General features: G+C 41.8%; 1 protein-coding gene across 3 annotated transcripts in view; it reads right to left on the reverse strand.

Moving 5' to 3' along the window:
* SRPK2 (SRSF protein kinase 2) overlaps window positions 1-23,489 on the reverse strand; it is a 100,902-nt gene that overhangs the window by 57,196 nt on the left and 20,217 nt on the right. For all 3 annotated transcript variants that reach the window (XR_008558166.1, XM_054726557.1, XM_054726556.1), the window contains exon 2: window positions 22,579-22,730. Coding sequence is in view for 2 of the 3 variants with exons in the window: in XM_054726557.1 (XP_054582532.1) it covers window positions 22,579-22,730 (152 nt within the window). In the remaining variant the exon portion in view is untranslated. The remainder of the gene's footprint in view (window positions 1-22,578; window positions 22,731-23,489) is intronic.

The following is a 23,489-nucleotide window of genomic DNA, read 5'->3' on the forward strand; positions in this document are numbered from 1 at the left end:
GGCACCCCCCCAACCCCCCAGTGCACGAATTTCGTGCACCGGGCCTCTAGTCATCTTATAAAAACAGTAAGTCTTAAAATCACTGCATTTCCTTCCTTGCTTTGATGACTAAGAAACCCAGAGGCAAATTTGCAACACTCCCAATTTGTACATATCTTTATTACTAAATCTGTATGTATTAACCTTAACCTGATTTTACTTAATTATTTCTACTATATATTTTCCTCATCCATTTGTCTATTGTATTCTATGTATTTATTTGTAAAATGTCTCGAGTATGTACAGTGCTGGGATACAAATAACAGTACTAATCCCTCACAATATACAAGCTCAAACAAGGTTCCCTCTTGGAAAGCATTTCCTGATTTTCTTGGCTGAGAAGGAGCCTGCCTCCTTCCCCTTGCTTCTCTTACACACTTCCATAATGCCTCCTTATGTTCTGTTACACAACACAATACAATGTATTTTAATTATTCATATTCTCATTTGTCTTTCCCAGGAGATAATAAACACTTTGAGAGGGACAGTATTCCTAGCATATAGACCTGAATCGCAACAAATATACGAGAAAGCACAATAACATGACACGAGAGACAGAAATGAATGTGAGGTATGTGGTTCTCTATTCCGTGGTGGGATGTGAGGGAGAAGTGGAAAAGGCTTTACTAGTGTAAAATGTGGGCTAAAATTAATCTGAGTTAACTCTAACAGAAAAACAGAGGGGGGGGGAGAAACGGAAGGAAGAAGAGATAATATGAGGAAAATTATAATAGTGAGAAGGCATGTTTACAGTAAAATATAGAGTTCGGTTTGATGATAAGAAAGAAAACAAGAACAGTAGCACATTGGGATCAAACTGTGAGGAGCCTGGAGACTTTCAAGTTTAGACTATCACTGTGAATTGTGAAAAAGTTTTAACAATACAGTATATCCCTAAGACAATTTCCCTTAATTTCTCATGACCAGATTGGGAAAAAGTGAATAATCTAAATGCATCCCAAGTAATCCTACATAATAAAAGGGTAATATGCAAATGGACCCTAATGTTGGAACCATCGGGAACGACCGGTCACTATGACGTGCACTGACCACCAGGGGGCAAACGCTCAACACAGGAGCTGCCCCCTGGTGGTCAGTGTGCTCCCACAGGGTGAGCTCCGCTCAGCCACAAGCTGGGTTGACGGCTGCGAGCACAGTGGCAGTGACGGGAGCCTCTCCCAACTCCTCGGCAGCAGTCAGACATCCCCCGAGGGCTCCCGGCTGCCAGAGGGATGTCTGACTGACACGAGGGGGCAGCTCCTCGGGGGATCAGGCCTAAGCTGGCAGGTGGACATCCCCCGAGAGGGTGTAGGCTGGGCTGAGGGACCCCCCACAAGTGCACGAATTTTCATGCACCAGGCCTCTAGTATCATATAAAAACACTGCTAAGAGAATTGCACAGTAGAACAGTTATACTTTTATTATACTGAAAAATTAAAATGTGTGGTACTTAAGGCAAGCTGGTAAGAAGATGAATATTTATCAAACTAGAGGCCCGGTGCATGAAATTCGTGCACTGGGGAGGGTGTCCCTCAGCCCAGCTTGCACCCTCTCTAATATGGGACCCCTCCGGGGATGTCCAACTGCAGGTTTAGGCCTGATCCCTGTGGAATCGGGCCTAAACCTGCAATTGGACATCCCTCTCACAATCCGGGACCACTGGCTCCTAACCGCTCACCTACCTGCCTGATTGCCCCCTAACTGCTCCCTTGCTGGCCTGATTGCCCCCTAACTGCTCTTCTGCGGGCCTGATTGCCCCCAAATACCCTCCCCTGCTGGCCTGATCACCCCCAAGGCTTTTATTAGTATAGATATGACCCTGCACAGAAAATTTTACTAACCCTGCTTTACAATAAGGGCTTGACGATTGAATCATCAGTACCAGACACCAAGATTTCCTTTCTTTGAATAGTGGAGGGAATACTTATCTTGTCTTTAAGTTGCCCGAAAATTAAAATGAGATAATGACTTAGAAAAGTATAAAAGCACCATATAAAGACAACTGTCTTTTTAATGAAGTGGCAAAATGAAAAACACTTTTTATTCTCCCCTTCCTTCCTTTACAGCTTTTATTTAAACTTTGAAATTTATAAAAATTTCACTCCAATTTTCATTTCTTTACATTCAACATTATTTTGTATTGGTTTCAGGTTTTATATTAGTTACAGAATAGTGGTTAGACAATCATATACTTTACAAAGTGTTCCCCGATATTTCTAGTACCCACCTGGCATCATACCATCATTACAACACTATTGACTATATTCCCTATTTAAGTGACAATGGGTTTACAGGTTCCTTTCAGTCTTTCTTTTGTGTTGCTTGTCCTTCCTTTTCTTTCTCACTTCTTCCCTCATTTTCTTTATATAGTATCTCAATTGGCCATCAAAGCTCAGTGAAGGCACTGGGACACGCTTAATCCATTTTACAGACCAGGAAACTGAGGCCAATTCCAGTTGGCTGTGGAACTTGACTCAGCACACAGGAAGCCCTCAGAGCCATGCTCTTTGTGCTTCCTAAGGGGCAGCCGCCCGGCAAACAGAACAAACCTTCCAGTCAGGCTTCCCAGCCTCTTTCTCAAGCACCTCTTTATTGCGGATGCTCCACATTCTTTCCTCTCCCCCCATTCTTTACTGCCCCCCCTTCTCCGAAGCAGGTGGAAGGCTTCCCACTCACTGCCTAGGCATGCTCTGCTATGGGGCAGGGTGTCTAGAGCTTGCTTTTGGGTCAAGGCAGGAGCAGGAGTCACTGCCTCTGAAGTGTGAAGGCCTCCTGAGCGAGGCCCATTAGCACTGGGAGCTTCTCTGAATCACATCAGTCAGTCCAGTACCCTGCAGTGCAGCACCCCTCCACTGAGGTGGCACCACCCCTCAACCCCCGCCTCAGGGGTGAGGGTCCTTGCCCCTCTTCCAGGAGTCCTTCCATGCCCCTTGATCCCTGGCTGGGCCCACCCACGTCTTGGGGGCACTGAAGAACCTCTGTCTCTCTGCAGATGAGGCAGATCCTGCCCTAGGTCTCCGCAAAGCTATGAATCTGTGGCCAGAGGCCTGGTCTGGGTCTCAGCAACCACATGCCTGCAATGTTCCCAGGGACCCCAGGAGTGGCTGGGCGAGTCCCGCCTCACCTCCCCGGGGTGCCGATCTCCCCAGGGACCTCCGGGAGCAGCTGGGCGGGCCCGGCCACGCCCCCCCAGGTTGCCGATCTGCCCAGGGACCCCCGGGAGTGGCTGGATGGGCCCGGCCACGCCCCCCCCCAGGTCGCCGATCTTCCCAGGGACCCCCGGAACTAAGAGGACTGGGCGCCGCCATCTTGATCTTCTCAACGGCCGGATAGGCCACCCGGAGTCCCGCCCCCCAGCCTCCCGCCGGCCCAATGGTGGGCGTAGCGGAGGTGCGGTCAATTTGCATGTTTCTCTATTATAAGGTAGGATACTGAACACAGCATTCATGGGATCCACCAACATTTAAGAGATTAAAGTACACTGATAGCTCCATACATTTACAAAGATGGAATCTGATTCTAAACAAAAATCAAATAAAAATAAAGGACTTCTTCTGCCTTATAATCAATAATCCAGGTTTTGTGTCATCATATTACTATAATTTTATAGCTACAGCAAAATTTTTCTAAAATATACTGATGGTGACATTCCTACTTTTCTAGAAGATTCCCTCAAGAATGACTGAGCCCACAGTGGAAATGCAAGTAACAGTACTCTCTGGGGTGAGCCAGAATCTAAAAGCCTAATTTCTAACAGTGATGGGCAACCTTTTGAGCTTGGTGTGTCAAACTTCGCCAAAAAACTGAGCATAACTTGGATAGTGTGTCACTTTGAGGAAAAAACTAACTCCAAGACTCTAGTTGCAAATGTTTCATCCTCAGGAGCAGCAAATGTTTCATCCTCGGCATGCGGCCACGTGTCATCAGAAATGGCTACGCGTGTCAGTGCTGACACGCGTGTCATAGGTTCGCCATCACTGACCTGAATAATTTCTTCAATTTAGTGAGAATGCTTGAGAACACAGCAGTTTCAATGCACCTGGGGCGGGGGTGAGGGTGGGGGTATGCAGTGAAGTCCTTAAAATGCACAGAGGTTAACATCAGATCAGAAGTGGCTAGAGGCTGTTTTCAGGAGACCAAGTCTCGATGTACTTGACTCTGTGACCAGGGTCACAAGTTTTCTCATACATACACACCAACAACTAAAAGTCCAAGTTCACTAAAATTATTTTGAACATACTAATACCCTACAAATCTCAGAATTCACAACTAAGATAGATAATGTACCCATTTTGTATCCATTACCAACACTTTCCATTGTTTCTTAAGTACGCAGTGCCATTTTGCTCCTTCAGTGTATCTTTGATAGAAGAATCTAGACCATTGCTCCATTAAAATATGTTGTTATAAAAATTTTACCTTTAAACTGAAAAAAAAATGCAGTCTATTGAAACTAAACAGAAATTGTTTAAAGTCCATTTGGTTGTCTAATTAATATTCCTACCTAATAGTACACTGCAGAATAAATATTCCAGAGGTTTAATTTTGTCTGTTAATGAAATCAGTCTTTTTTTTTTTTAAATCATTACCTAAGGATATATTTTTGTTGATCTGAGAGAGAGAAACATTAATGAGACCCTTCTGTGTATAGGATGATGCTCCAACCAACTGAGCTATATCAGCCAGGGCTATGTAAAATCAGTCTTTATATCTATGCCTCTGCATTGATTTTAATTGTATGAACTTTTTTTTTACAGGTTTCTCGGTGGGCTAATGAGAAAAATATTCCCTCAGGGCTTCATATATATAATAGTTATAAACATCAGCGGTCACCAACCTTTCGGACCTCATGGACCACCAGTTGGAGATCGCTGATATATATGACCTTTAGAAATGAAGGTCAGTTTGAATGAATACAAACATAATTGACTCAGCTTTAAAGCTGGGGATGGTGAAACAAGGAAGGGCTTAGGACAGAAGATGCAACAGGAGAGAGCCTAGGCGGGCTGCTTTGGCTCACAGAGAAATAGTCACAGTGACAGAAGTGAGCCAGAGTGGGGCTGCTTCAGCTCACCAGAAAGTCAGAGAAAAGGGAGCCTTGGAGACAGGTTCAGGGGGTAAGCCCAGACAAGCTGCTGCTGCCCATTGCTCCCCTGGTTGCAAGTCTTGTGGGGACCCTTGGAGTTTAGGAGATGCCTGTGGGGGAAGAAGAGAGGGAAGGGAAAGGCACAGGTGGCCTCTAAGAGGAAGAACATGCTCTTTTTCTTTTTCTTTCTTTTTTTTTTTTAAGCCTTCTACTTGCTTTGTGAGCAAGGAAAGAGTAAATAGACATTATCTAAGATCCTAAATAGGGGTTCTCTCCATAGTAAACATGAGCTTCAGTATATGACCTTGGACAGTGTTCATTTGTACTCAAAGATTTTTTTTAATTGATTTCAGAGAGGAAGGGAGAGGGAGAGAGAGATAGAAACATCAATTATAAGAGGTAATCATTGGCCTGCTGCCTCCTGCATGCCCCCTACTGGGGATCAAGCCCTCAACCAGGGCATGTGCCTTGACTGGAATCGAACCTGGGACCCTTCAGTCCGGAGGCCGATGTTCTACCCACTGAGCCAAACCAGCTAGGGCTGGAACTCATTTCCTAATTCTTATATATTCTGGATAAGTAAAAGTACAATATATTAAATTATAAACTTGGGAAACAATTGATCTTAGAATGAGAAAAGTCTTAGTTGGATACACGGAAAATTCAGAAATCAGAAGACACTTGAAAAATATTGAGATCTCTTTTACAACTAAAAAAAAATTCTCTTAGTATCTAAAGTAAAAGAACTCTGAAAGAAGTTCACTGGCTACTTAAAACCAAAGGTCATAATTATACACACTCAGACATAAAAATATAACTGAAAGATCAACTTATTTCAAGAAGTCAAGACCTATTGTTATTTTAGGCTCCCATGGGATCAAGAGGGTACTAGGTGTATCACAGCACATAGCAATGTCTTACTCACCCACACAACTACAGGCACGTTCCCAGGTATGGTACATAATAAAATGAAAAATACTACCACCGTCAATAATCCAATTCTCAATTATTCTAAAGAAATAGAAAAGATGCTAAAAGAACACAGGTCTTAGAGATAAATGACTACAAATGCAGTAAGTAAAGGTCTCCTACATATATATGGAAATTAAAACTGACTTTTGAGCCTCATTCTAAAGCCCCACCTAGTTTTACAATCCAAGAGTAATTACAGCTTTCCAGTATAATCATCATCAGAAAGTCTAACTCATGTACCGACTTGTGCATAGTCCTATGTTAGGCACCCAACAAAGCAATTTAGATATAGCTAGTGGACTTTGGGCTTAGGGCTTACATAATCTATGCCGGCCAAAAAAAGTATTACAGGTAATTACTTTTAATAGGAAAAGCGGTGACATAATTACACACAAAAATTAAACATACCTAAATATTCTTGGGAGTCTGCAACATCTTTCTATTAATTTCTTGTGACATTCTTCTGACAGACTGTATTCTCCAAAGAAGGTCGCAACTGTTCTATCTTCCAAACCACTTGCTTTCCTAGGAGCCTGAATTCCTACTACTGAAAAATGGACTGCACTGATCCTTGTAGATGTGGTGGGCTTCTGCTGTGCTTCGAACCAGCAGGATGTAGTGGAAGCGACTATTATTTCCGAGGCTAGGTTGTAAAAGGCAACAAAGCTTCCACTTTGGGGCTCTGACTCTGAGGACGCCACGCAGTAAAGCAGCACAGCTGTAAGGAGGGCCTGCAGTTGGCAGTCCTACTCTTCCAGCCCTTCTAATCTAGGGCCAGACATGTGCGTGAGCTTTCAGATCATGCTAGTCCCCAGACACTGAGGCACCTCAAGCCTTTGAGATGTCTCAGTGGAGGCCATAGATATCATGAGGCATAGGTAAAACATCCAAACTTTGCCCTTCCTAAATGCCTGATCCACAAAATCATAAGCAAAATAAAAAGTTGGCTTAACGCTTCTAAGTTTTGGGATAATTCATTATGCAACAATAATAACCAAACAATCCTTATTCCACTTACCACAACATCTTTGCAAAATCTCCATCGTTCTCTAAAAAAGATGTGATCTCAATATTTCCAAGACTAGCCCAATATCTCCAAAACCCACTCATTTAATTCCTTTCTTGCTAGTCCTTCAAACTCTCATCAGATTTCTTCCCTTCTGCCTAGAAATAAGCTCAGGTATCCTGTCCTAACATCAACTCTCCCTTATCCATCTCTGACTCTCCTCAAGGTACAGTTTTCATTTCATTGCTAAATTTTACCAAAGAATAGATTATGCTTTCTCAAGTACACCTTGATATTCTCATGACTGGCCCCAACTGATGGGTCATTAGGAAACCTCCAATAGTTTACCCATCTCAAACTATGCCAACAAGGAAATAGTGGCACCCAGCAGTCACAGTATTAAGAAGATTAATAACAAATTAGGAGCAGTCCAGCTTTTCCAGGTACTGAGAGTTGAGGAAAACTCTCTCTCATGGAACCTCATAAGTAAAACAACATGTGTTATCATGAACCACAACCTCAGCAATAAGAGCATGTGAATCTGTGTGTGTGTGTGTGTGCATGTGTGTGTATGCACATACATGCATACCACAAACAGCAACTCCAAAAAAGATATGTAAAAGGCCAATAAGCATTTTAAAAGATACTCAACATCAATAATCATTTGGGAAGTCAAAAGCACAATGAGATATCACTAGGATGGCTAAAATAAAAGAGAGTAAGTGTTGGTAAGAAGTTAGAATGTCCAGAATAAGCAAATCCATAGAGACAGAAAGTATGTTGGTGTTTGCCAGGGACTGGGATGAAGGGGAAATGGGGACTGACTGCTAATGAACATGTATTGTTGTTGTTTCGGGGGGGAGGGGCGAGATAGTTAATAAAAATACTCTGTGGTAATAGTTGCACAGTTCTGTGAATATACTAAAAACCAGTGAGCTGTACAAGGGGTGACTTTCATATAATCAATAATAAAAAACTGTATGAGGGGGAAAACAGCAGGTTTTCAATTACTGCTTCCTAGTCAATATAAATAGACCCCATCCCAGCCCAGGTTTAAGACTCTTAATAAAATCTGAAACTTCTTTATTACAGCACAGGGAATATAGTCAATAATATTCTAATAAGTACATATGATGTCAGATGGGTTTAAGATTTATTGGGACAATCACTTAGTAAGTTATATAATGTCTAGTCACTGGGGTGTGCACCTGAAACTAACATAGTAATGTATGTCAACTGCAACTGAAAGATAAAAATGACTTAAAAATGTAAACAATCAAACAAAAAACATAGATTGCAGGGAAAAGTGGAGAAGGGAGGTCTGTGGGGTGGCTGCAGGGACTGTGTCCCTGACTGCTGGGTCTGTTTCTTTCAACTTGTTCTTTCTCCTCTTGTATTCCATTAAATTTCTCCAAGTCTGGTCACTGAACAGCCTCTCTGCATCTCTTTTATTCACTTAATACCCCTTCCCTTATCTATGATTTGTTTCCTATCAAATCTGTAATACTTGTGTATGGTTCAGGAAGAGTCCATAAGACCCACTTGTGACAGAACTGCAATATTTAAAAATTTTTGATGAACAAATAAAATAGCGTGGAACATGTCCTCTGTTTTGGTGCTAAACAATGTTGTATTAAATATGTAAAGTTTCAAACGTAAGCCTTTGAATGGAAGATGCTAGTAACCAAGTTGGTACTAAGTGAGGATGAGTATTTTTATGATTTATTGACCTACCACATAGGTTATATGAATCCCAAACTAACTCAGCCTCTGATGAGGTTGGAGTTCCAAAAAGGAGGTTAACCTCTGCTCAGCCAGGCAGATGATCCAGGATGCACACTTGGTTCAGACTTGGGCATTCCTTTGGTGTGGAGAAAGCCGTATGATTTCATATCAGAGAGGAATGCTAAGAGAAAGCATCATATTTGAGCTGCTTAAAGAGCCTGCTCCATAAGCAGTTTCAGGCAAATGATTTGTCTTGTGTCTCAGATTCTCACTGCACAACAAGTATAATTACGGATACTGGTATTCATTAGTCAACAGGTCTGGTTATTATAACAAAAGTCAAAATAATTGTGGCTTAAAAGAGTTGGAGTCCCCAGAACTACCCTCACTGCTGACCACCAACTGCAAGTTTGGGGGTTCTGAACATCATACTCAGTTTCAATCATTAATAATTTGTGAGAGCTCACTGAAGGCTGTTATACTCATGGTTACAGTTTATTATAGCATGAGAATTACAGATAAAAATTAGTCAAGGGAAGAGATGCAAAGCAGAACCAGGAGGGTCCCAAATGTGGAACATACAGTTATCCTCTCCCAGGTGAGGTAAGGACTGTCAATTCCTCTAGGCAATGATATGTGACAGTGCATACAGAGTACTGCCAACCAGAGAAGCTCACCCCAGCCTTGTAGTCCAGATTTTATTGGGGCTCCATTATGTAACACGGTGGATTGGCAATGTGGCTGACTTCGGTCCACACACCCTCCAAAAGCCCCTACCACAAATCACATTATTAGACTATCTGGCATGGCCCCCTTAGGTTAAAAAACACACTTATGCCCGGCCAGTGTGGCTCAGTGGTTAAGCGTCGACCTATGAACCTGGAGGTCACGGTTCAATTCCCAGTCAGGGTACATGCCTGGGTTGCAAGCTTGATCCCCATTGGGAGGCATGCAGGAGACAGCCGATCAATGATTCTCTCTCATCACTGATGTTTCTATCTCTCTCTCCCTCTCCTTTCCTCTCTGAAATCAATAAAAAATATATATATATTTTTAAAAAGGACACTTAAAGGCAGGACATTTCAAGGACTTAAGAGATTACTACCAAGGGGGTTATTTGGGCAAAGACTAAACCTTTTGGAGCAATGTTAAATTCTTGCTTGTCCTCTCTTCTGAGCCCCAGATTCATATTTCTAGTTGCCTTTTTTATATCGTCACCATTTTCTTTAAACTCTAATAAATAAAATCAAACTCATCAAAATTTCCCCAGACCAACTGTGATTTCACTGTTCCTGTTAATAGTGCCAAATCTATTTCTTTCCAATAAGGAATTGAGGCAGTTTATACAACCACAATACAATATTCAAAATTAGAAGGAAATTGGGGCAAAAAGAAAAAATAGCCCAGCAAAAATAAAATGGAACAATGTTGTGGGAAGTTAGGATGAAGAATGCAGGGCTGTAAGTTATTGTTCACTTGTTTGAGGTGAGTTGCACATTTAGTAGCCGAACAATATCCAAAACAAAGTAGAAATGATTATCAGTTTCAAAATTCAAAGTCTATTTTTTAAAAAAAGATGCACACAAGACATCACTACTCTTCTTCTAGGCACCCCAGGGTTCAAGACTTAAGTTTTTCATTGTCGCTCTCTATATTCAATCGTTTGTCAAATAATAAGGATGCTACCTCTCTGATGCTGTTTACTTTGTCCTCTTCTCCTATCTATGTACATCTATATCTATATCTATATCTATCTATATCTATATCTATATCTATATCTATATTCTCTCCAACGCCAATCATTCAAGATTCACAAATTAATCTTTCTTAAATAAATCACTTCCCTGTTCAAAATCTACAGTGTTTCCTCACTGCTAAGTTTTTCTTTTTCTTTTTTATTATTTACAAAGAAGTATGTGCTCAACAGAGAAAACAGGAAAAACAAGACAAAGAGATAAAAGCATACACACATTATAGAAATCCCATAATCTAGATATAACTACCTACTGCATATATATATATATATATTATTTATTTTTTTTTTTTTAATTGAATTTAGAGACAGAGAGGAAGGGAAATGGAAAGAGAAACAGTGATCGGCTGCCTCCTGCATGCCCCCTACTGGGGATCTAGCACACAACCTGGGCATGTGCCCTGACCTGGAATAAAACTGGCAACCTTTCAGTGCTCGCTCAACTAACTGAGCCACACCGGCAAGGAGTAGCCACTACAATTTTTTAAACTGCAGTAAAATTTACACAGAATGAAAACCAGGTATCTTATGTACACAATTCCCTGATATTTGACAAATGTATATACTCTAAACCAGCGGTCACCAACCAGTGGTTCGCGGACCACTAGTGGTCCATGGTGTCCGAAAGGTTGGCAACCGCTGCTCTAATCAATACAAAATAACATTTCTCCAAAACCTCACAAAGTTTCCTGATGTTCTCTGCCAGTAATGTTCTTTCAGCTATACATATCGCAAGTATTGTCTCCTAGTCTGAAGTGGCCTTTTAATTTTTAAAAATGTCTTAACTGCTTTTTGTCACCAGCACTGTTAAAGTGGTAATTTCTAAGATACATGAATGCAATGCTTTGATAAAAATTTAAATACCATAAACCCCAAGAGTATATAATTGCTCCTGTCAAGGTAAAGCTAACTCAATATTTATAAACAAAAAATGCAGCCAAAAAAGTCTTTTAAATAGCAAAGTTTTTCTTATGAAGTCCAATTTATTAATTTTCTCATTTTATAGTTAATACTTCTTGTATACTCTCTAAGAAATCTTCCCCTTCTCCAATGTTGTGAAGAGATTTTCCTATGTTTTTCTTTTTTTTTTTTTTTTTTTTTTACAGAGAGGAAGAGAGAGGGATAGAGAGCTAGAAACATCGATGAGAGAGAAACATCGATCAGCTGCCTCCTGCACACCCCCCACTGGGGATGTGCCCGCAACCAAGGTACATGCCCTTGACCGGAATCGAACCCGGGACCTTTGAGTCCGCAGGCCGACGCTCTATCCACTGAGCCAAACCCGTCTCGGCTGTTTTTCTTTTTATAAGCTTTATACTTTTAGCTGTACATTTAAATCTGTGACCCATAAGAACCTGGTAAAGACATCTTTTAAAAATCTACACATTTACTGTACGATCAGAAACAAGACAAGGATGTCCACCTTATCATTTCTTTCAACCTTGTGCATAGAGCAACGAAGCAAGAAAGAGAAATCACACAGAATGTAAAGAAAAAACTATTTGCACTGAAATGTTAAATGATGAGTGTGCAGAAAATCTAGTCTATTAAACTGTTGTTTTCCTGCGAGCATGTTTTTTAAAATGTATATTACTAAGTGATGCTTTAATTTATCTTCATATCTGTCTTCTTTATGATGCTCCCAAAATACTCTTTAACCTGATCCATCATCAGCTTTTAGCTAGCCCAGTTATTAGGTAAACAAAAGCACTTAGAGCTGCTCAGAGACCCCTTTCCCTGTCTCCAGGATTTAGCCAGGTTCCAATTAATCTTAACTAGCAAGGCCCTCATTATATTTTCTATGAAGTCTTTTCTTTTACCTCTGACCAAATACAACCTCATTCCTCTTAAGCCCTCACAAATTTCCTCTTTTTTACTCTTATAGTTAATTAACCACACAATAGAAATAAAAGGGGGATATTTAAGTAATTTCTTCTTTTAATGTTTCAAGTATTACAAATAGTAGTACATGTCTCCTTTTCCCCCCAATGACTTCCCCCTGGCCTCTCCCACCCCCAAGCACATGCCCTCACCCCCCCTCGTGTCTGTGTCCATTGGTTATGCTTATATGCATGCATACAAGTCCTTTGGTTGATCTCTTATCCATCCTCCCTCCCCTTCCTTCCCTCTGAAGTTTGACGGTCTGATCGATGATTCTTTGTCTCTGTATCTATTTTTGTTCATCAGTTTATGATGTTCATTATATTCCACAAGTGAGTGAGATCATATATTTATCTTTCTCTGACTAGCTTATTTCGCTTAGCATAATGCTCTCCAATTCCATGCATGCTGTTGCAAAAGGTAAGAATTCCTTCTTTTTTATGGCAGCATAGTATTCCATTGTGTAGATGTACCACAGTTTTCTGATCGAGTCATCTGCTGACGGGCACCTAGGCTGTTTCCAAATCTTAGCTATTGTAAATTGTGCTGCTATGAACATAGGTGTGATATCCTTCCTGAATGGTGTTTCTGATTTCTTGGTATATATTCCTAGAAGTGGGATTACTGGGTCAAATGGCAGTTCCATTTTTAATTGTTTGAGGAAACGCCATACTGTTTTCCACAGTGGCTGCACCAGTCTGCATTCCCACCAGCAGTGCAAGAGGAACATTTTTCTCTGCATCCTCTCCAGTACTTGTCATTTGTTGATTTGTTGATGATAGCCATTCTGACAGGTGTGAGATGGTACCTCATTGTCGTTTTGATTTGCATCTCTTGGATGATTAGTGACTTTGAGCATGTTTTCATGTGTCTCTTGGCCTTTTGTATGTCCTCTTGGAAAAGCATCTATCTAGGTCCTTTGCCCATTTTTTGGTTGGATTATTTATCTTCCTTTTGTTAAATTGCATGAATTCCCTATAAATTTTGGAGATTAAACCGTTATCTGAGATAGCATTGGCAAATATGTTCTCCCACTGAGAGGGCTCTCTTGTTGTTTTGTTGATGGTTTCTTTTTGCTGTGCAGAAGCTTTTTATTTTGATGTAGTCCCATTTGTTTATTTTCTCCTTAGTTTCCGTTGCCCTAGGAGCTGTATCGGTCTTAGAAGAAGCCATAAGGCAGCAAAATCGCAGACATTTGTGGTAGCAATATCTTTAAATAATTTCTTAATCCAGTCACCATTCAAGAGGCTGCAGACTGTCTGTCCTATCCAGGTACTGGATCCAGGGGGGAAAGGCTCTGCCATTAAGTAGTTCATATGCTAGTGGCAAAGTCATGAGGCCAGGAGCGCCCAGAAAGTAGGGACTGTTTCTCAGTTACCTTTCTAACTCCTTTGGTAACTTCCAAGGCTTCACACACAGTAAAGCCTCAGAGTTCAACTGTCATGCAATCAAAACTAATCCATCAATACCCGAGGCAAAAGCAATTCTGACCACCAACAGGGGTCAGAATCTCCTCAGTCTCCATGAAAGAAATGTAATGAGGCCTTATTAATTCAAGAGCATCTATAACTTTGTTCACATAAAGTTTCTTCTTAAGGCTTCAAGGAAGACAAATTAAGCCAATTAATTTTAAAAATACATGCAACATAATAAATTAAGTATGTGTACATCAGCAGTGGTTTTAAGGGAAATAATTATGAATGAATAAAGGTTATCTGTTTCGGATCAAAAAGAACTAACATAAAAGACTACATAAAACACGTGAAGGGCATAACACTGTTGCGTAGACAACCTTGCAAAGGTGTATTACTTTTTCTTAAAAATAAAAAAAAGTAAGCTATAAAATAGTAGTAAGTCAGAGATTCTAAAGACAAGGCCAAAGAGAACATTACATTTTGAGTTGCTAAAATTCAGACAGTCAGTGTGCGAACATTTATACTGCTTCTGTTATGTTTTGAAGAAGATGTACCTAAATTTTGAAAGAAATAACTATAGTCCACTTAAACATGTATAATATATTAGAAATCTGGAGCATTATGGATGATTTTAAGGCAGAAACAAAGGATCTGTATTCTGATTTGTGTTCTTCATGGCATATCAACCTCCTCACCTGACATGCCCTCCAGACACACAGGCAGGATCAGCACTACCCATCCCTCAGTTGTGGCTTACTTCTAGAGACAATTCTTTCATCCCGTGAAAAACACTTATTGCACTGTAGATAGTTCAAATGCAGTGGGGTTAACAAAATACACAGCCCGTGACCACGGGGAATCTTTCAGACTGGGGCAGAAATCACTAATGAACACAAAAATATATAATTATACATGGGGTGTTGTGGTAGATACTAATTTGAGTGATAAAGGGAGGAGCCCACTTCACGTGGGATTAGGGGTTAAAGAAGGCCATTCTAAGGAAATAACACAAGAAGGGAGGAAAGCAATGCTGACAGCGCTTTATCTTTCAGAGGCTCGGGGAAACAAACCCATCACAAGCAAGGCAGTTAGACCATGAAGAAAGCAAGCATGAACGGGTGTAGCATCAAAGTACAGATGGGAACAAAGCTGAGAGGAGAATGGAACAAAAACAACACAGAAAAAAGTAAACTTCCTATTTCTTAAAAATCTTCTATGCATCAGGTAGTATGCCACAAACTTACATATTTGTCTTATTTTATTCTTTATAAAATCTTAGGTGGTAGGATGTTCTTGTACATTATATTAAAGAGGTTACATCATAGATGAAGCAACTAAAGCCCAGAGGGCAAGGAACTAGTCCAAGGATACAGAGTTGGGAGCCAGTTTTGAACCCAGTTCTCTTAGACACCAAAGTCCTCAATCCTCCTGGATTCAGTGGGAGAGCCAAAGAGAAGATGGGCAGAACTAGCTGGCTATGAAGAAAGGAAGAGTTCCACGCCAAAGGGTAAGCCAAGGCAAGTAGAAAGAAGCAACAAACAACCTTTAGCAATATTAGAACTCTAAATAGTGGCCTTTTTGTTAAAATGCCTGAGGTTTCACAAGTTTTGAAGGGAAGAGACTTGTAAAGATAAAGAGGTAAAAAATTAAATGCGATTAGTTGGTCACAGATGATTCAGATAGCAGTGCCCCAAATGCTTTCTGCAGCTACTGGTGGGCCTGGGATTCCATCCTCCGCCCCCAACATACCTATATTTCCCATGATAAACAAATATTTCTTTTTTAAAGAGATAAAATATGGTGTGGCCTGGCCGGCATGGCTCAGCGGTTGAGCATTTACCCAGGAACCAAGAGGTCACCCGTTTGATTCCCAGTCAGAGCACATGCCTGGGTTGCAGGCTCAATTCCCAGTGCGGGGCATGCAGGAGGCAGCCGATCAGTGATTCTCTCTCATCATTGATGTTTCTTTCTACCTCTCTATCCCTCTCCCTTCCTCTCTGAAATCAATAAAAATATATTTTTAAAAAAGAAATGGTGTGTTTTGTTGTTTTTTACTTTGGGAGTACTGAGAAGTGGCTGGTGGGGCAAAGGTTCTCCAGAAATGAGGTCAAGGAGACCAGATAAAGTGGCAGGCAAGACAGGTAAGACATCTCAAGAGACAAGTAAAACACACCCCTAAACTGTGAAGGCCATCCCGCCCCTTCCCCTTTCCTGAACAATTCAGTCTACAGCCATTAAACAGGGCCAAGCAACAAAGCATGTCTGAGCACAGCTTGGTGAGGTGGAAAGGGGAAGATGCCCAACATGGCAGTGGCAGCAACAGGTGGCTCATTATATACAAAGAAACTAATCCAATCAGTAAACATAATGAGGAAAATGAGAGCCTAGTGACTTACTGTCAAAGAAAGAAACTACAAATACTGAAAGGGAGAAAACTGGGCTGAATCCTCTGGTATTAGAGTAGAATTAGAGATGTCAGATTAAGCTCATGGATTTTAATATATACATAAATAAAAACAAAATAAATATAGAAAAATACATATAAACATAAATGGTGTGTATCCCTCACCCTAAGAGATCTGGAAGCAATGACACCCCAATAGTAATAATCACATGTAATTTGTGCCTAAGACAACAAACAGTTCCCACAGGCCACCCTAATGCTTTGCATTTAGTATTACACTAAATACTAGAAGCCCGGAGCACGAAATTCGTGTGTGTGTGTGTGGGTGGGGGGGGGGAGGTCCCCTCAGCCCAGCCTGTACCCTCTCCAATCTGGGACCCCTCGGACATCCCTCTCACAATCTAGGACCACTGGCTCCTAACTGCTCACCTGCCTGCCTGCCTGATCACCCCTTACTGTCCCCTCCCCAGCAGCCTGGTTGCCCCTCACTGTCCCCCTCTGCCAGCCTGGTCGCCCCTCACTGCCCCCCCTGCCGGCCTGGTTCCCCCACGCAACCTGCGGCTCAGTCATTTGGTCGGCCCTCACTAACCCCCCTGCCGGCCTGGTCGCCCCACACAGCCTGTTCAGTCATCCGTTCGGTTGTTTTGGTTGCGATGGTCACTTAGGCTTTTATATATATATACACATTATTCTCTACTAAAAGGGGTTCTTTGGGAAAAGATCTGATTCCAGGGCTGGAGTTGGGAAAATTCAAGATTGTATTTAAAAGTAATAAAGTGTTCAAACAACATTATGGACATTTCAAAAAGACACAGAACCAACTTGAAGGGATTCCTAATGGCCAAATTGGGGGGAATCTACACATCAAGCCAAATAAGGAAAAGGAAAATAACTGATTATAACTCATTGCGGGGGCTGGGGGGAATCCATGAAAGAGTCCATCTGAGATAGACAGAAAGACAGAGAGATGGACCAGAAGAATGAGATAGAAGGAGAGAAAGAAGAAAGTAAACTTGTTGATGAGAGGATATTAACATAGCCTCAAAGTAACTCGTGGCAAAATTCTCATTAATTACCAGGGGAAAGAGTAATTTTAGGGTGGAGATATCCAGCTATCAGATAACGAGTGACTGACATCAACTGTAATAGTATAAATCAAAACCATACACTACCTGAAAAGAGTTTTTTATATACCAAACTGAGAAACATTATACAAAATAATAACTTGGCCTACAATGTTCAAAAATGTCAGTTGTGACAGTCAAGAGAAGACTTAGGAACTGAATGAAGAAACAACAACAACAAAAAAGAGAGACTTTCCAAGGGTTCTGTTTCATATCAAGGACAATATAGGGCAACTGGCAAAACCTGAATAGAGTCTGAGGATTAAATGGTTGAAATATATCAGTGCTAACTTCCTGATCTTGATGGTTGTATTGTGATTACAAAGGAGAATGTACTTGATTGTAGGCAAAATATACTGAAGTACTCAGTAGTGACAGAGCATCATGTTGGTAACTTAAACTCAACTGGTTTCAGGGGGGAAAGTTACCTATTCTATTGGGGAGGAGGAAGATGGCCACAGTTCTCATACCAGACATTCCCAATTCCATGGACTCCTTGAATGCATTTATGTTCATTATCTTAGACAAACTATTATGGTCTACTAGTGACCTGGTGCACAGATTTGTGCACATTGAAAGGAAAGGTGGCCGGTGGGGCGGGACTGGGTGAGACAGGCTGGACATGCCCTGGAGCCAACCTCCCGAGGTCCCTCCCCAGCTGGCCACTTGAAGGGCCTCTGCGGAGTGAGCTGGGTCCTTATGGCAGGTGGGGACCCTCAGCCTGGCCAACAGGGACAGAGCCGAAACCGGCTCTCTGACATCCCCCATGTGGTCCTGGAGTGCAAGAGGGCACTCTGCAAAGTTGCTGTCATACAGGCTGTGGAACACAAACGCAAGTGTGCAGTAAACCAGATTCGGGACCGAGAGTAGCCCAGCAACAGCATAACCCACGGCCAAAGGTGGAATCGCACAGCCCTGCGAGAAACCGGGTTCCTTCCTCTCTGGTTTCAGGGTGCGTCACCTCCACTGCCAAGTCACTGCAGCTCAGCAGCTCCTATGTTGAGCATCTTGGTGGTCAGTGCGTGTCATAGCAACCAGTCATATGGTTGGACACTTAGCACATTAGCCATTTATATATATATACTAGAGGCCCAGTGCATGAAAATTCATGCACTGGAGTGGGGGTTCCTCAGCCCAGCCTGCCCCCTCTCACAGTCCAGGAGCCCTCAGGGGTGGGAGGCAACCCGGTAATCAGGGGAAGGCAATGCCCCCATCACACCTCTGCTGCTGCCACTACTGGCAGTGCAAGCCTCGGCCGGCCCTGGTCACCTGAGCCTCGGGCAGCCATGGGTGGCTGGGCAGCTGCCATCTGAGGCTTGCCTGCACCTCGGGCCGGCCCTGGGCAGCTGGGGGGCTGATGGGACTGGGGACTCCAGAGGCAGGTGCGCAGAGCAGCTGGACCCGGCCATGCCGCATGCCTGCTGCCCCAACAGGGCTGAAGGGACTGGGTGCCCATCTTGTGGCTGTGGGCGCCGCCATCTTTGAGGGCGTGGCAGTCAATTAGCATATTCCATCCTTATCAGATAGGATACTAGAGGCCCGCTGCACGAGATTCGTGCACTCGGGGTCGGGCTGTGGCAAGGGTCCCCTCAGCCCAGCCTGCGCCCTCTCACACTCCGGGAGCCCTCGGGGGATGTCCAACTGACGGCTTAGGCCCGGGGAGTGGGCTGCACTTGCCAGCCATGAGCCCAGCTTCTGGGCTTCTGGCTGAGTGGCGCTCCCCCTGTGGGAGCACACTGACCACCAAGGGGCAGCTCCAGTGTTGAGCACCTGCCCCCTGGTGGTCAGGTGCATCATAGCTACTGGTCATTTGGCCGTTCTGTCAATTTGCATATTACCCTTTTATTATATAGGATAGATACCACAAAATTCAGAGAATGGAATCTGTTGCCTGTAATGTTGATTAGAGGAACAAGTTAGTCACAAAATTAGGGAGAAGCATGAATGTGTGAGATACGGTGTAAGAAGAGAACCTTACCATCTCTAACATGCCTTACTGAGGGTGACTTTAATACTCTCAAGATGTTTACAGTTCAGTGAACGTTACCTAGAATCAGTCTGATTGTGGAATCCTTCATTCATAGCCCTGTATTTCGGTCTGGAGCATCCACAGGGCTGATTTGCAGAGGTGGTAAAGGATCAAAGTACTAGTTACATCTCTTGACTCATCTCCCACCAGGTTGTGAAGCAAACAGTACTCATTCCAACATGGTGAAGCCTTTGTGCTTAAGATAACAAACAGTTACAACAGGCCACCCTAATGCTTTGCATAAGGAGCAAAATCAAAAGACAACTGTCTTGGGGCCTGAACCCTAGCCCCTTCTGAGGGAGGTCTCCTGACCCCATGGCTGCTTCGTGCTTCCCATGCCCAGCTCAGATCAGGACTCAGGAGACCGACAGAGACTTGGCTGACAGCAGCTGCCCTCTCACTCCAACAAGAATTGTTTGGGTTGTCTTGTACCCATGGTGTGGGGAAGTGGGTTTATGATATCTAAATCCAGCCTACCACCAGGAATGCTCAGGACCTACTCAAGAAGGCAAATAATCCCTTCCACTAATATTTACAGGGTAAAATAAGATTATTGTTAGAGTAATAAATTTGACAGTAAAATAGTAGTCAAGTTTTCAGGCAAATTTAAATTGGCTAGTTGAAAAAAGCAAATATGCTAGAAAAATTAATTGTACTGGACAAAAAGGTGTTCCTAAAGTGTTAACTAAAATTTTGATTGGTACTTCATCTCATGATAAAATTGCACACCAAGTAATGAACCTAAAACAGTAATATTATAGTCCAAAAAATTAAAATTTAAAAGCCATCAAGACTACATTATAAAATTTTCAAAAGCTTCCTAACATTTAAATCAAAAAAGGGTGGGATAGTAGAAGAATATCATGTAAGGAAAAATATCCTGTAAATAAATTACATCTAGAAAATTAATACTTTAGAAAATTAATTATAAGGCTAAAAGCAAGACACCCATGAAAAACACACAAGGTGTCAAAACAAGCCAGAAGAAAATCATTTGGGCAAAAAATGAAATAGGATCCCAAGTCAAATTTATAGAAAATATTCCTTTATTAACTTTTGGTTGAGAATATGTTTGTATATTTTCAGAAAACAACTCCGAGACCATGTGGATTCCAGCAACAGAGAGGAATCGACAGGACTACTCCAGCCATGAAGACAGAAGAGAAGCAGTCCAGAGATGGAAGACGCCGACGTCACCTTGCCATACTAGCAGTTAGCAGTTGTGCATCACTGCAGGTTGCCCAGGACCAAACCAGACAGAGTCGGACCTGCATTACCACCATTTGTCCACCATCCAGAACTGAAATGTCAGTGCTGACATGTACACATAAGGAACTGGTGGACATTGAAATTGGGTCTCAAAAGAACTGTTGGCCCAGAACGAAACTCACTACAGACTGATTCATTTGCCTGTCACCATAACCATTATTGCTTGTCTCATTTTCGGTTCTTATAAGTGTATTTATTAATAGCACATGATCTCACTCATCTAGGGGAAATAATGAACAACATAGACTGATGAACAAGAACAGACCCAGAAACAAGGAGGCATGGATCAGACTGTCGGGCCTCAGAGGGAGGGGAGGGAAGGGTGGGGATAAAGGGGAGAGATCAACCAAAGGACTTGTGTGCAAGCATATGAGCCTAACCAGCGGTTAAGGGCAACAGGGGTGTGGGGGCATGTGTGGGGAGGGGTGTGGGATGGGAATGGGAGGATGAGGACAAATATGTGATACGTTAATCAATAAATTTAAAAAAAAAAAAAGACAAATGTCTTCAAACAACTTAATTTTGGAACCAAGAAATGAAGATTAACAGGAAACATCTTTTCACCTCAATGCCTTCTTTTCCATATTAGATGGTATAGACCTTTAAGGTCATAATCACTACTTATACAAATGCTAACGATCTGCAATCGCTTTTCTAAGGACAACAATGGTTCTGTGTGTAGAAACCCACACCTGTGGAACAATGAGGTTGAGTGGAAGATTAGTTCTTAAATGTTCAAAGCAGAACAGTAACTTTCTCTCCCTCTTAACAGGTATCTAAAAAGTACATTGTTCCTTAACCAACACACAAATGGCCTGGAATCACTAAATAGATTCATACTAACATATTAGAAAGTCAAAGATTCATTAGTGCTTTATGGCTTGAATGTGTGCATCTTCTGCCATCTAATCTTATGCTGTACAGAATATGACTTCGTTTTCCTTAATCTGTAGTAAATAAATGTCTCATCGACTGTTTAGAAGCTCAGAATTCCAGATAGTGATAATTTTCTACTAGAGCGAATTAAAGTCCAAAGGACTAGTTAAATAATAAAGAGTAGTTAAATAACAAAGAGGCAGCTGAATGGACACAACCACTTCCCTTCCTCATGGACTCTCAGAGTCCTGTCTACACAGAGTATTTAGTCTGGATCATACTGTTCTCAATTTTCGCCACACAACATGCTTGCCTTGTAGGAGCTTAACTATATGCTCTTGGTCTTTATGAATCCTCACAACAAGAGCACTCCAACAGAATAATTTTTATGTCTTCTGTGAAAACATAGCTGAAAACATAACCCACTATGTCACACAATGGCAGAACCTACAGAATGTCTTTTTCATTGAATACAATGCCAGGAAACAGTCCGTTTGTATAAACAAATGGGCAAGCTTTCTTTCCACAGACAATGAATACTATGTAATTCAATGCTATACAGACAAAGGAGCAGTTCCTTGTTAGTCTTAGCAGCCAGAAAAGTTAAAGCCAAATGCAGTAAACAACAATTACATTGGCTCCCCTCAGGAGCCTGGTACCTTCTACTGTCTAAGTTCTTCTTGGATAAGTACTATGCTTTTATATTAAATTGTCCTGCTTTATACTATCTTTAATCCTCTGACCACATTCCAATCCTCCTGAACATACCCAGATTATGTATGTACATATTATGTATATTTTCTATCTCTTACAATTTTCCTTCTGCTATTGCTTACATTTTCTGGGATCATTCTATATTTAATGATCTAAGAATTCAAAACAATAATGACACTAAGAGGCTAATTTAATAAAGATCAAGCAATCTGCATCATTAACTCCCCCTTGTCCATTCCCCAAAGCATATTATGTGATGGCTCAGTGGGAAGGCAAGCACAGCACCTTTGCAGTAGTCTGCGGGGTCCTCCTGCTCCTCATCGTCTGAACCCAGGATCTCCTCCTCTGGCTCTGGAGGCGTGGGGTCTGGCAGAGGTGGCGGTGGCGGTGGCGGTGGTGGTGGAGGAACTAAGGGAGCTTTCTGTTGAGGCTCCGGCCTGAAACAGCAGAAGGAAAATTCATATTTACTTAGAAGTAAATCTTGCATTGTGGATACTCTTGAAAGTTTCTTAATATGGAAAAAAATAGAACTTGTCATACACTTAAAAGAAATGATGAGAAATGTCACTGCATCCATTTTAACTGAATTCAAGTAATGTTTCAACATACAGGCCAGGAGGGAAGACTACCCTTAATAGCCAAGGCATATTCTTGAAGGCACATTTTCACCCAGAGCTTTAGTATTTTTTAATTCATGACATTATTATAAAATATAAGTGAAATAAAAGAGTACCTCCCCATGATATACAAACACATCCCACAGAGATTATAAAAAGACATGTGAAAGTAGTCCTGAACTTATAAAGGGGCTTATTTTCCATTATTTTAAAATCAGAGTTTCTTTTCCCACAGAAATAGTAGGAGTATGGTTAACTCACAAAAGGTGACTAAAATAACCTGGCCTACTTGGCTCAGTGGTTGAGAATCAACCTATGAACCAGGAGGTCACGGTTCCATTCCGGTCAGGGCACATGCCCAGGTTGTGGGCTAGATCCCAAGTAGGGGTGTGCAGGAGGCAGCCAATCAATGATTCTCTCACATCATTGATGTTTCTATCTCTCTCTTCCTCTCCCTTCCTCTCTAGAATCAATAAAAGTATATATTTTTAAGTGACTAAAATAGACTAACTGATATATGGTTATTTTCATTAAGGAATTCAGTTATCTATCAACCTTGTTTATCAAGAACACTGCCCA

This window comes from Eptesicus fuscus, chromosome 14 (assembly GCF_027574615.1).
Source record: "Eptesicus fuscus isolate TK198812 chromosome 14, DD_ASM_mEF_20220401, whole genome shotgun sequence".
In the NCBI taxonomy this organism is placed as follows: Eukaryota; Metazoa; Chordata; class Mammalia; order Chiroptera; family Vespertilionidae; genus Eptesicus; species Eptesicus fuscus.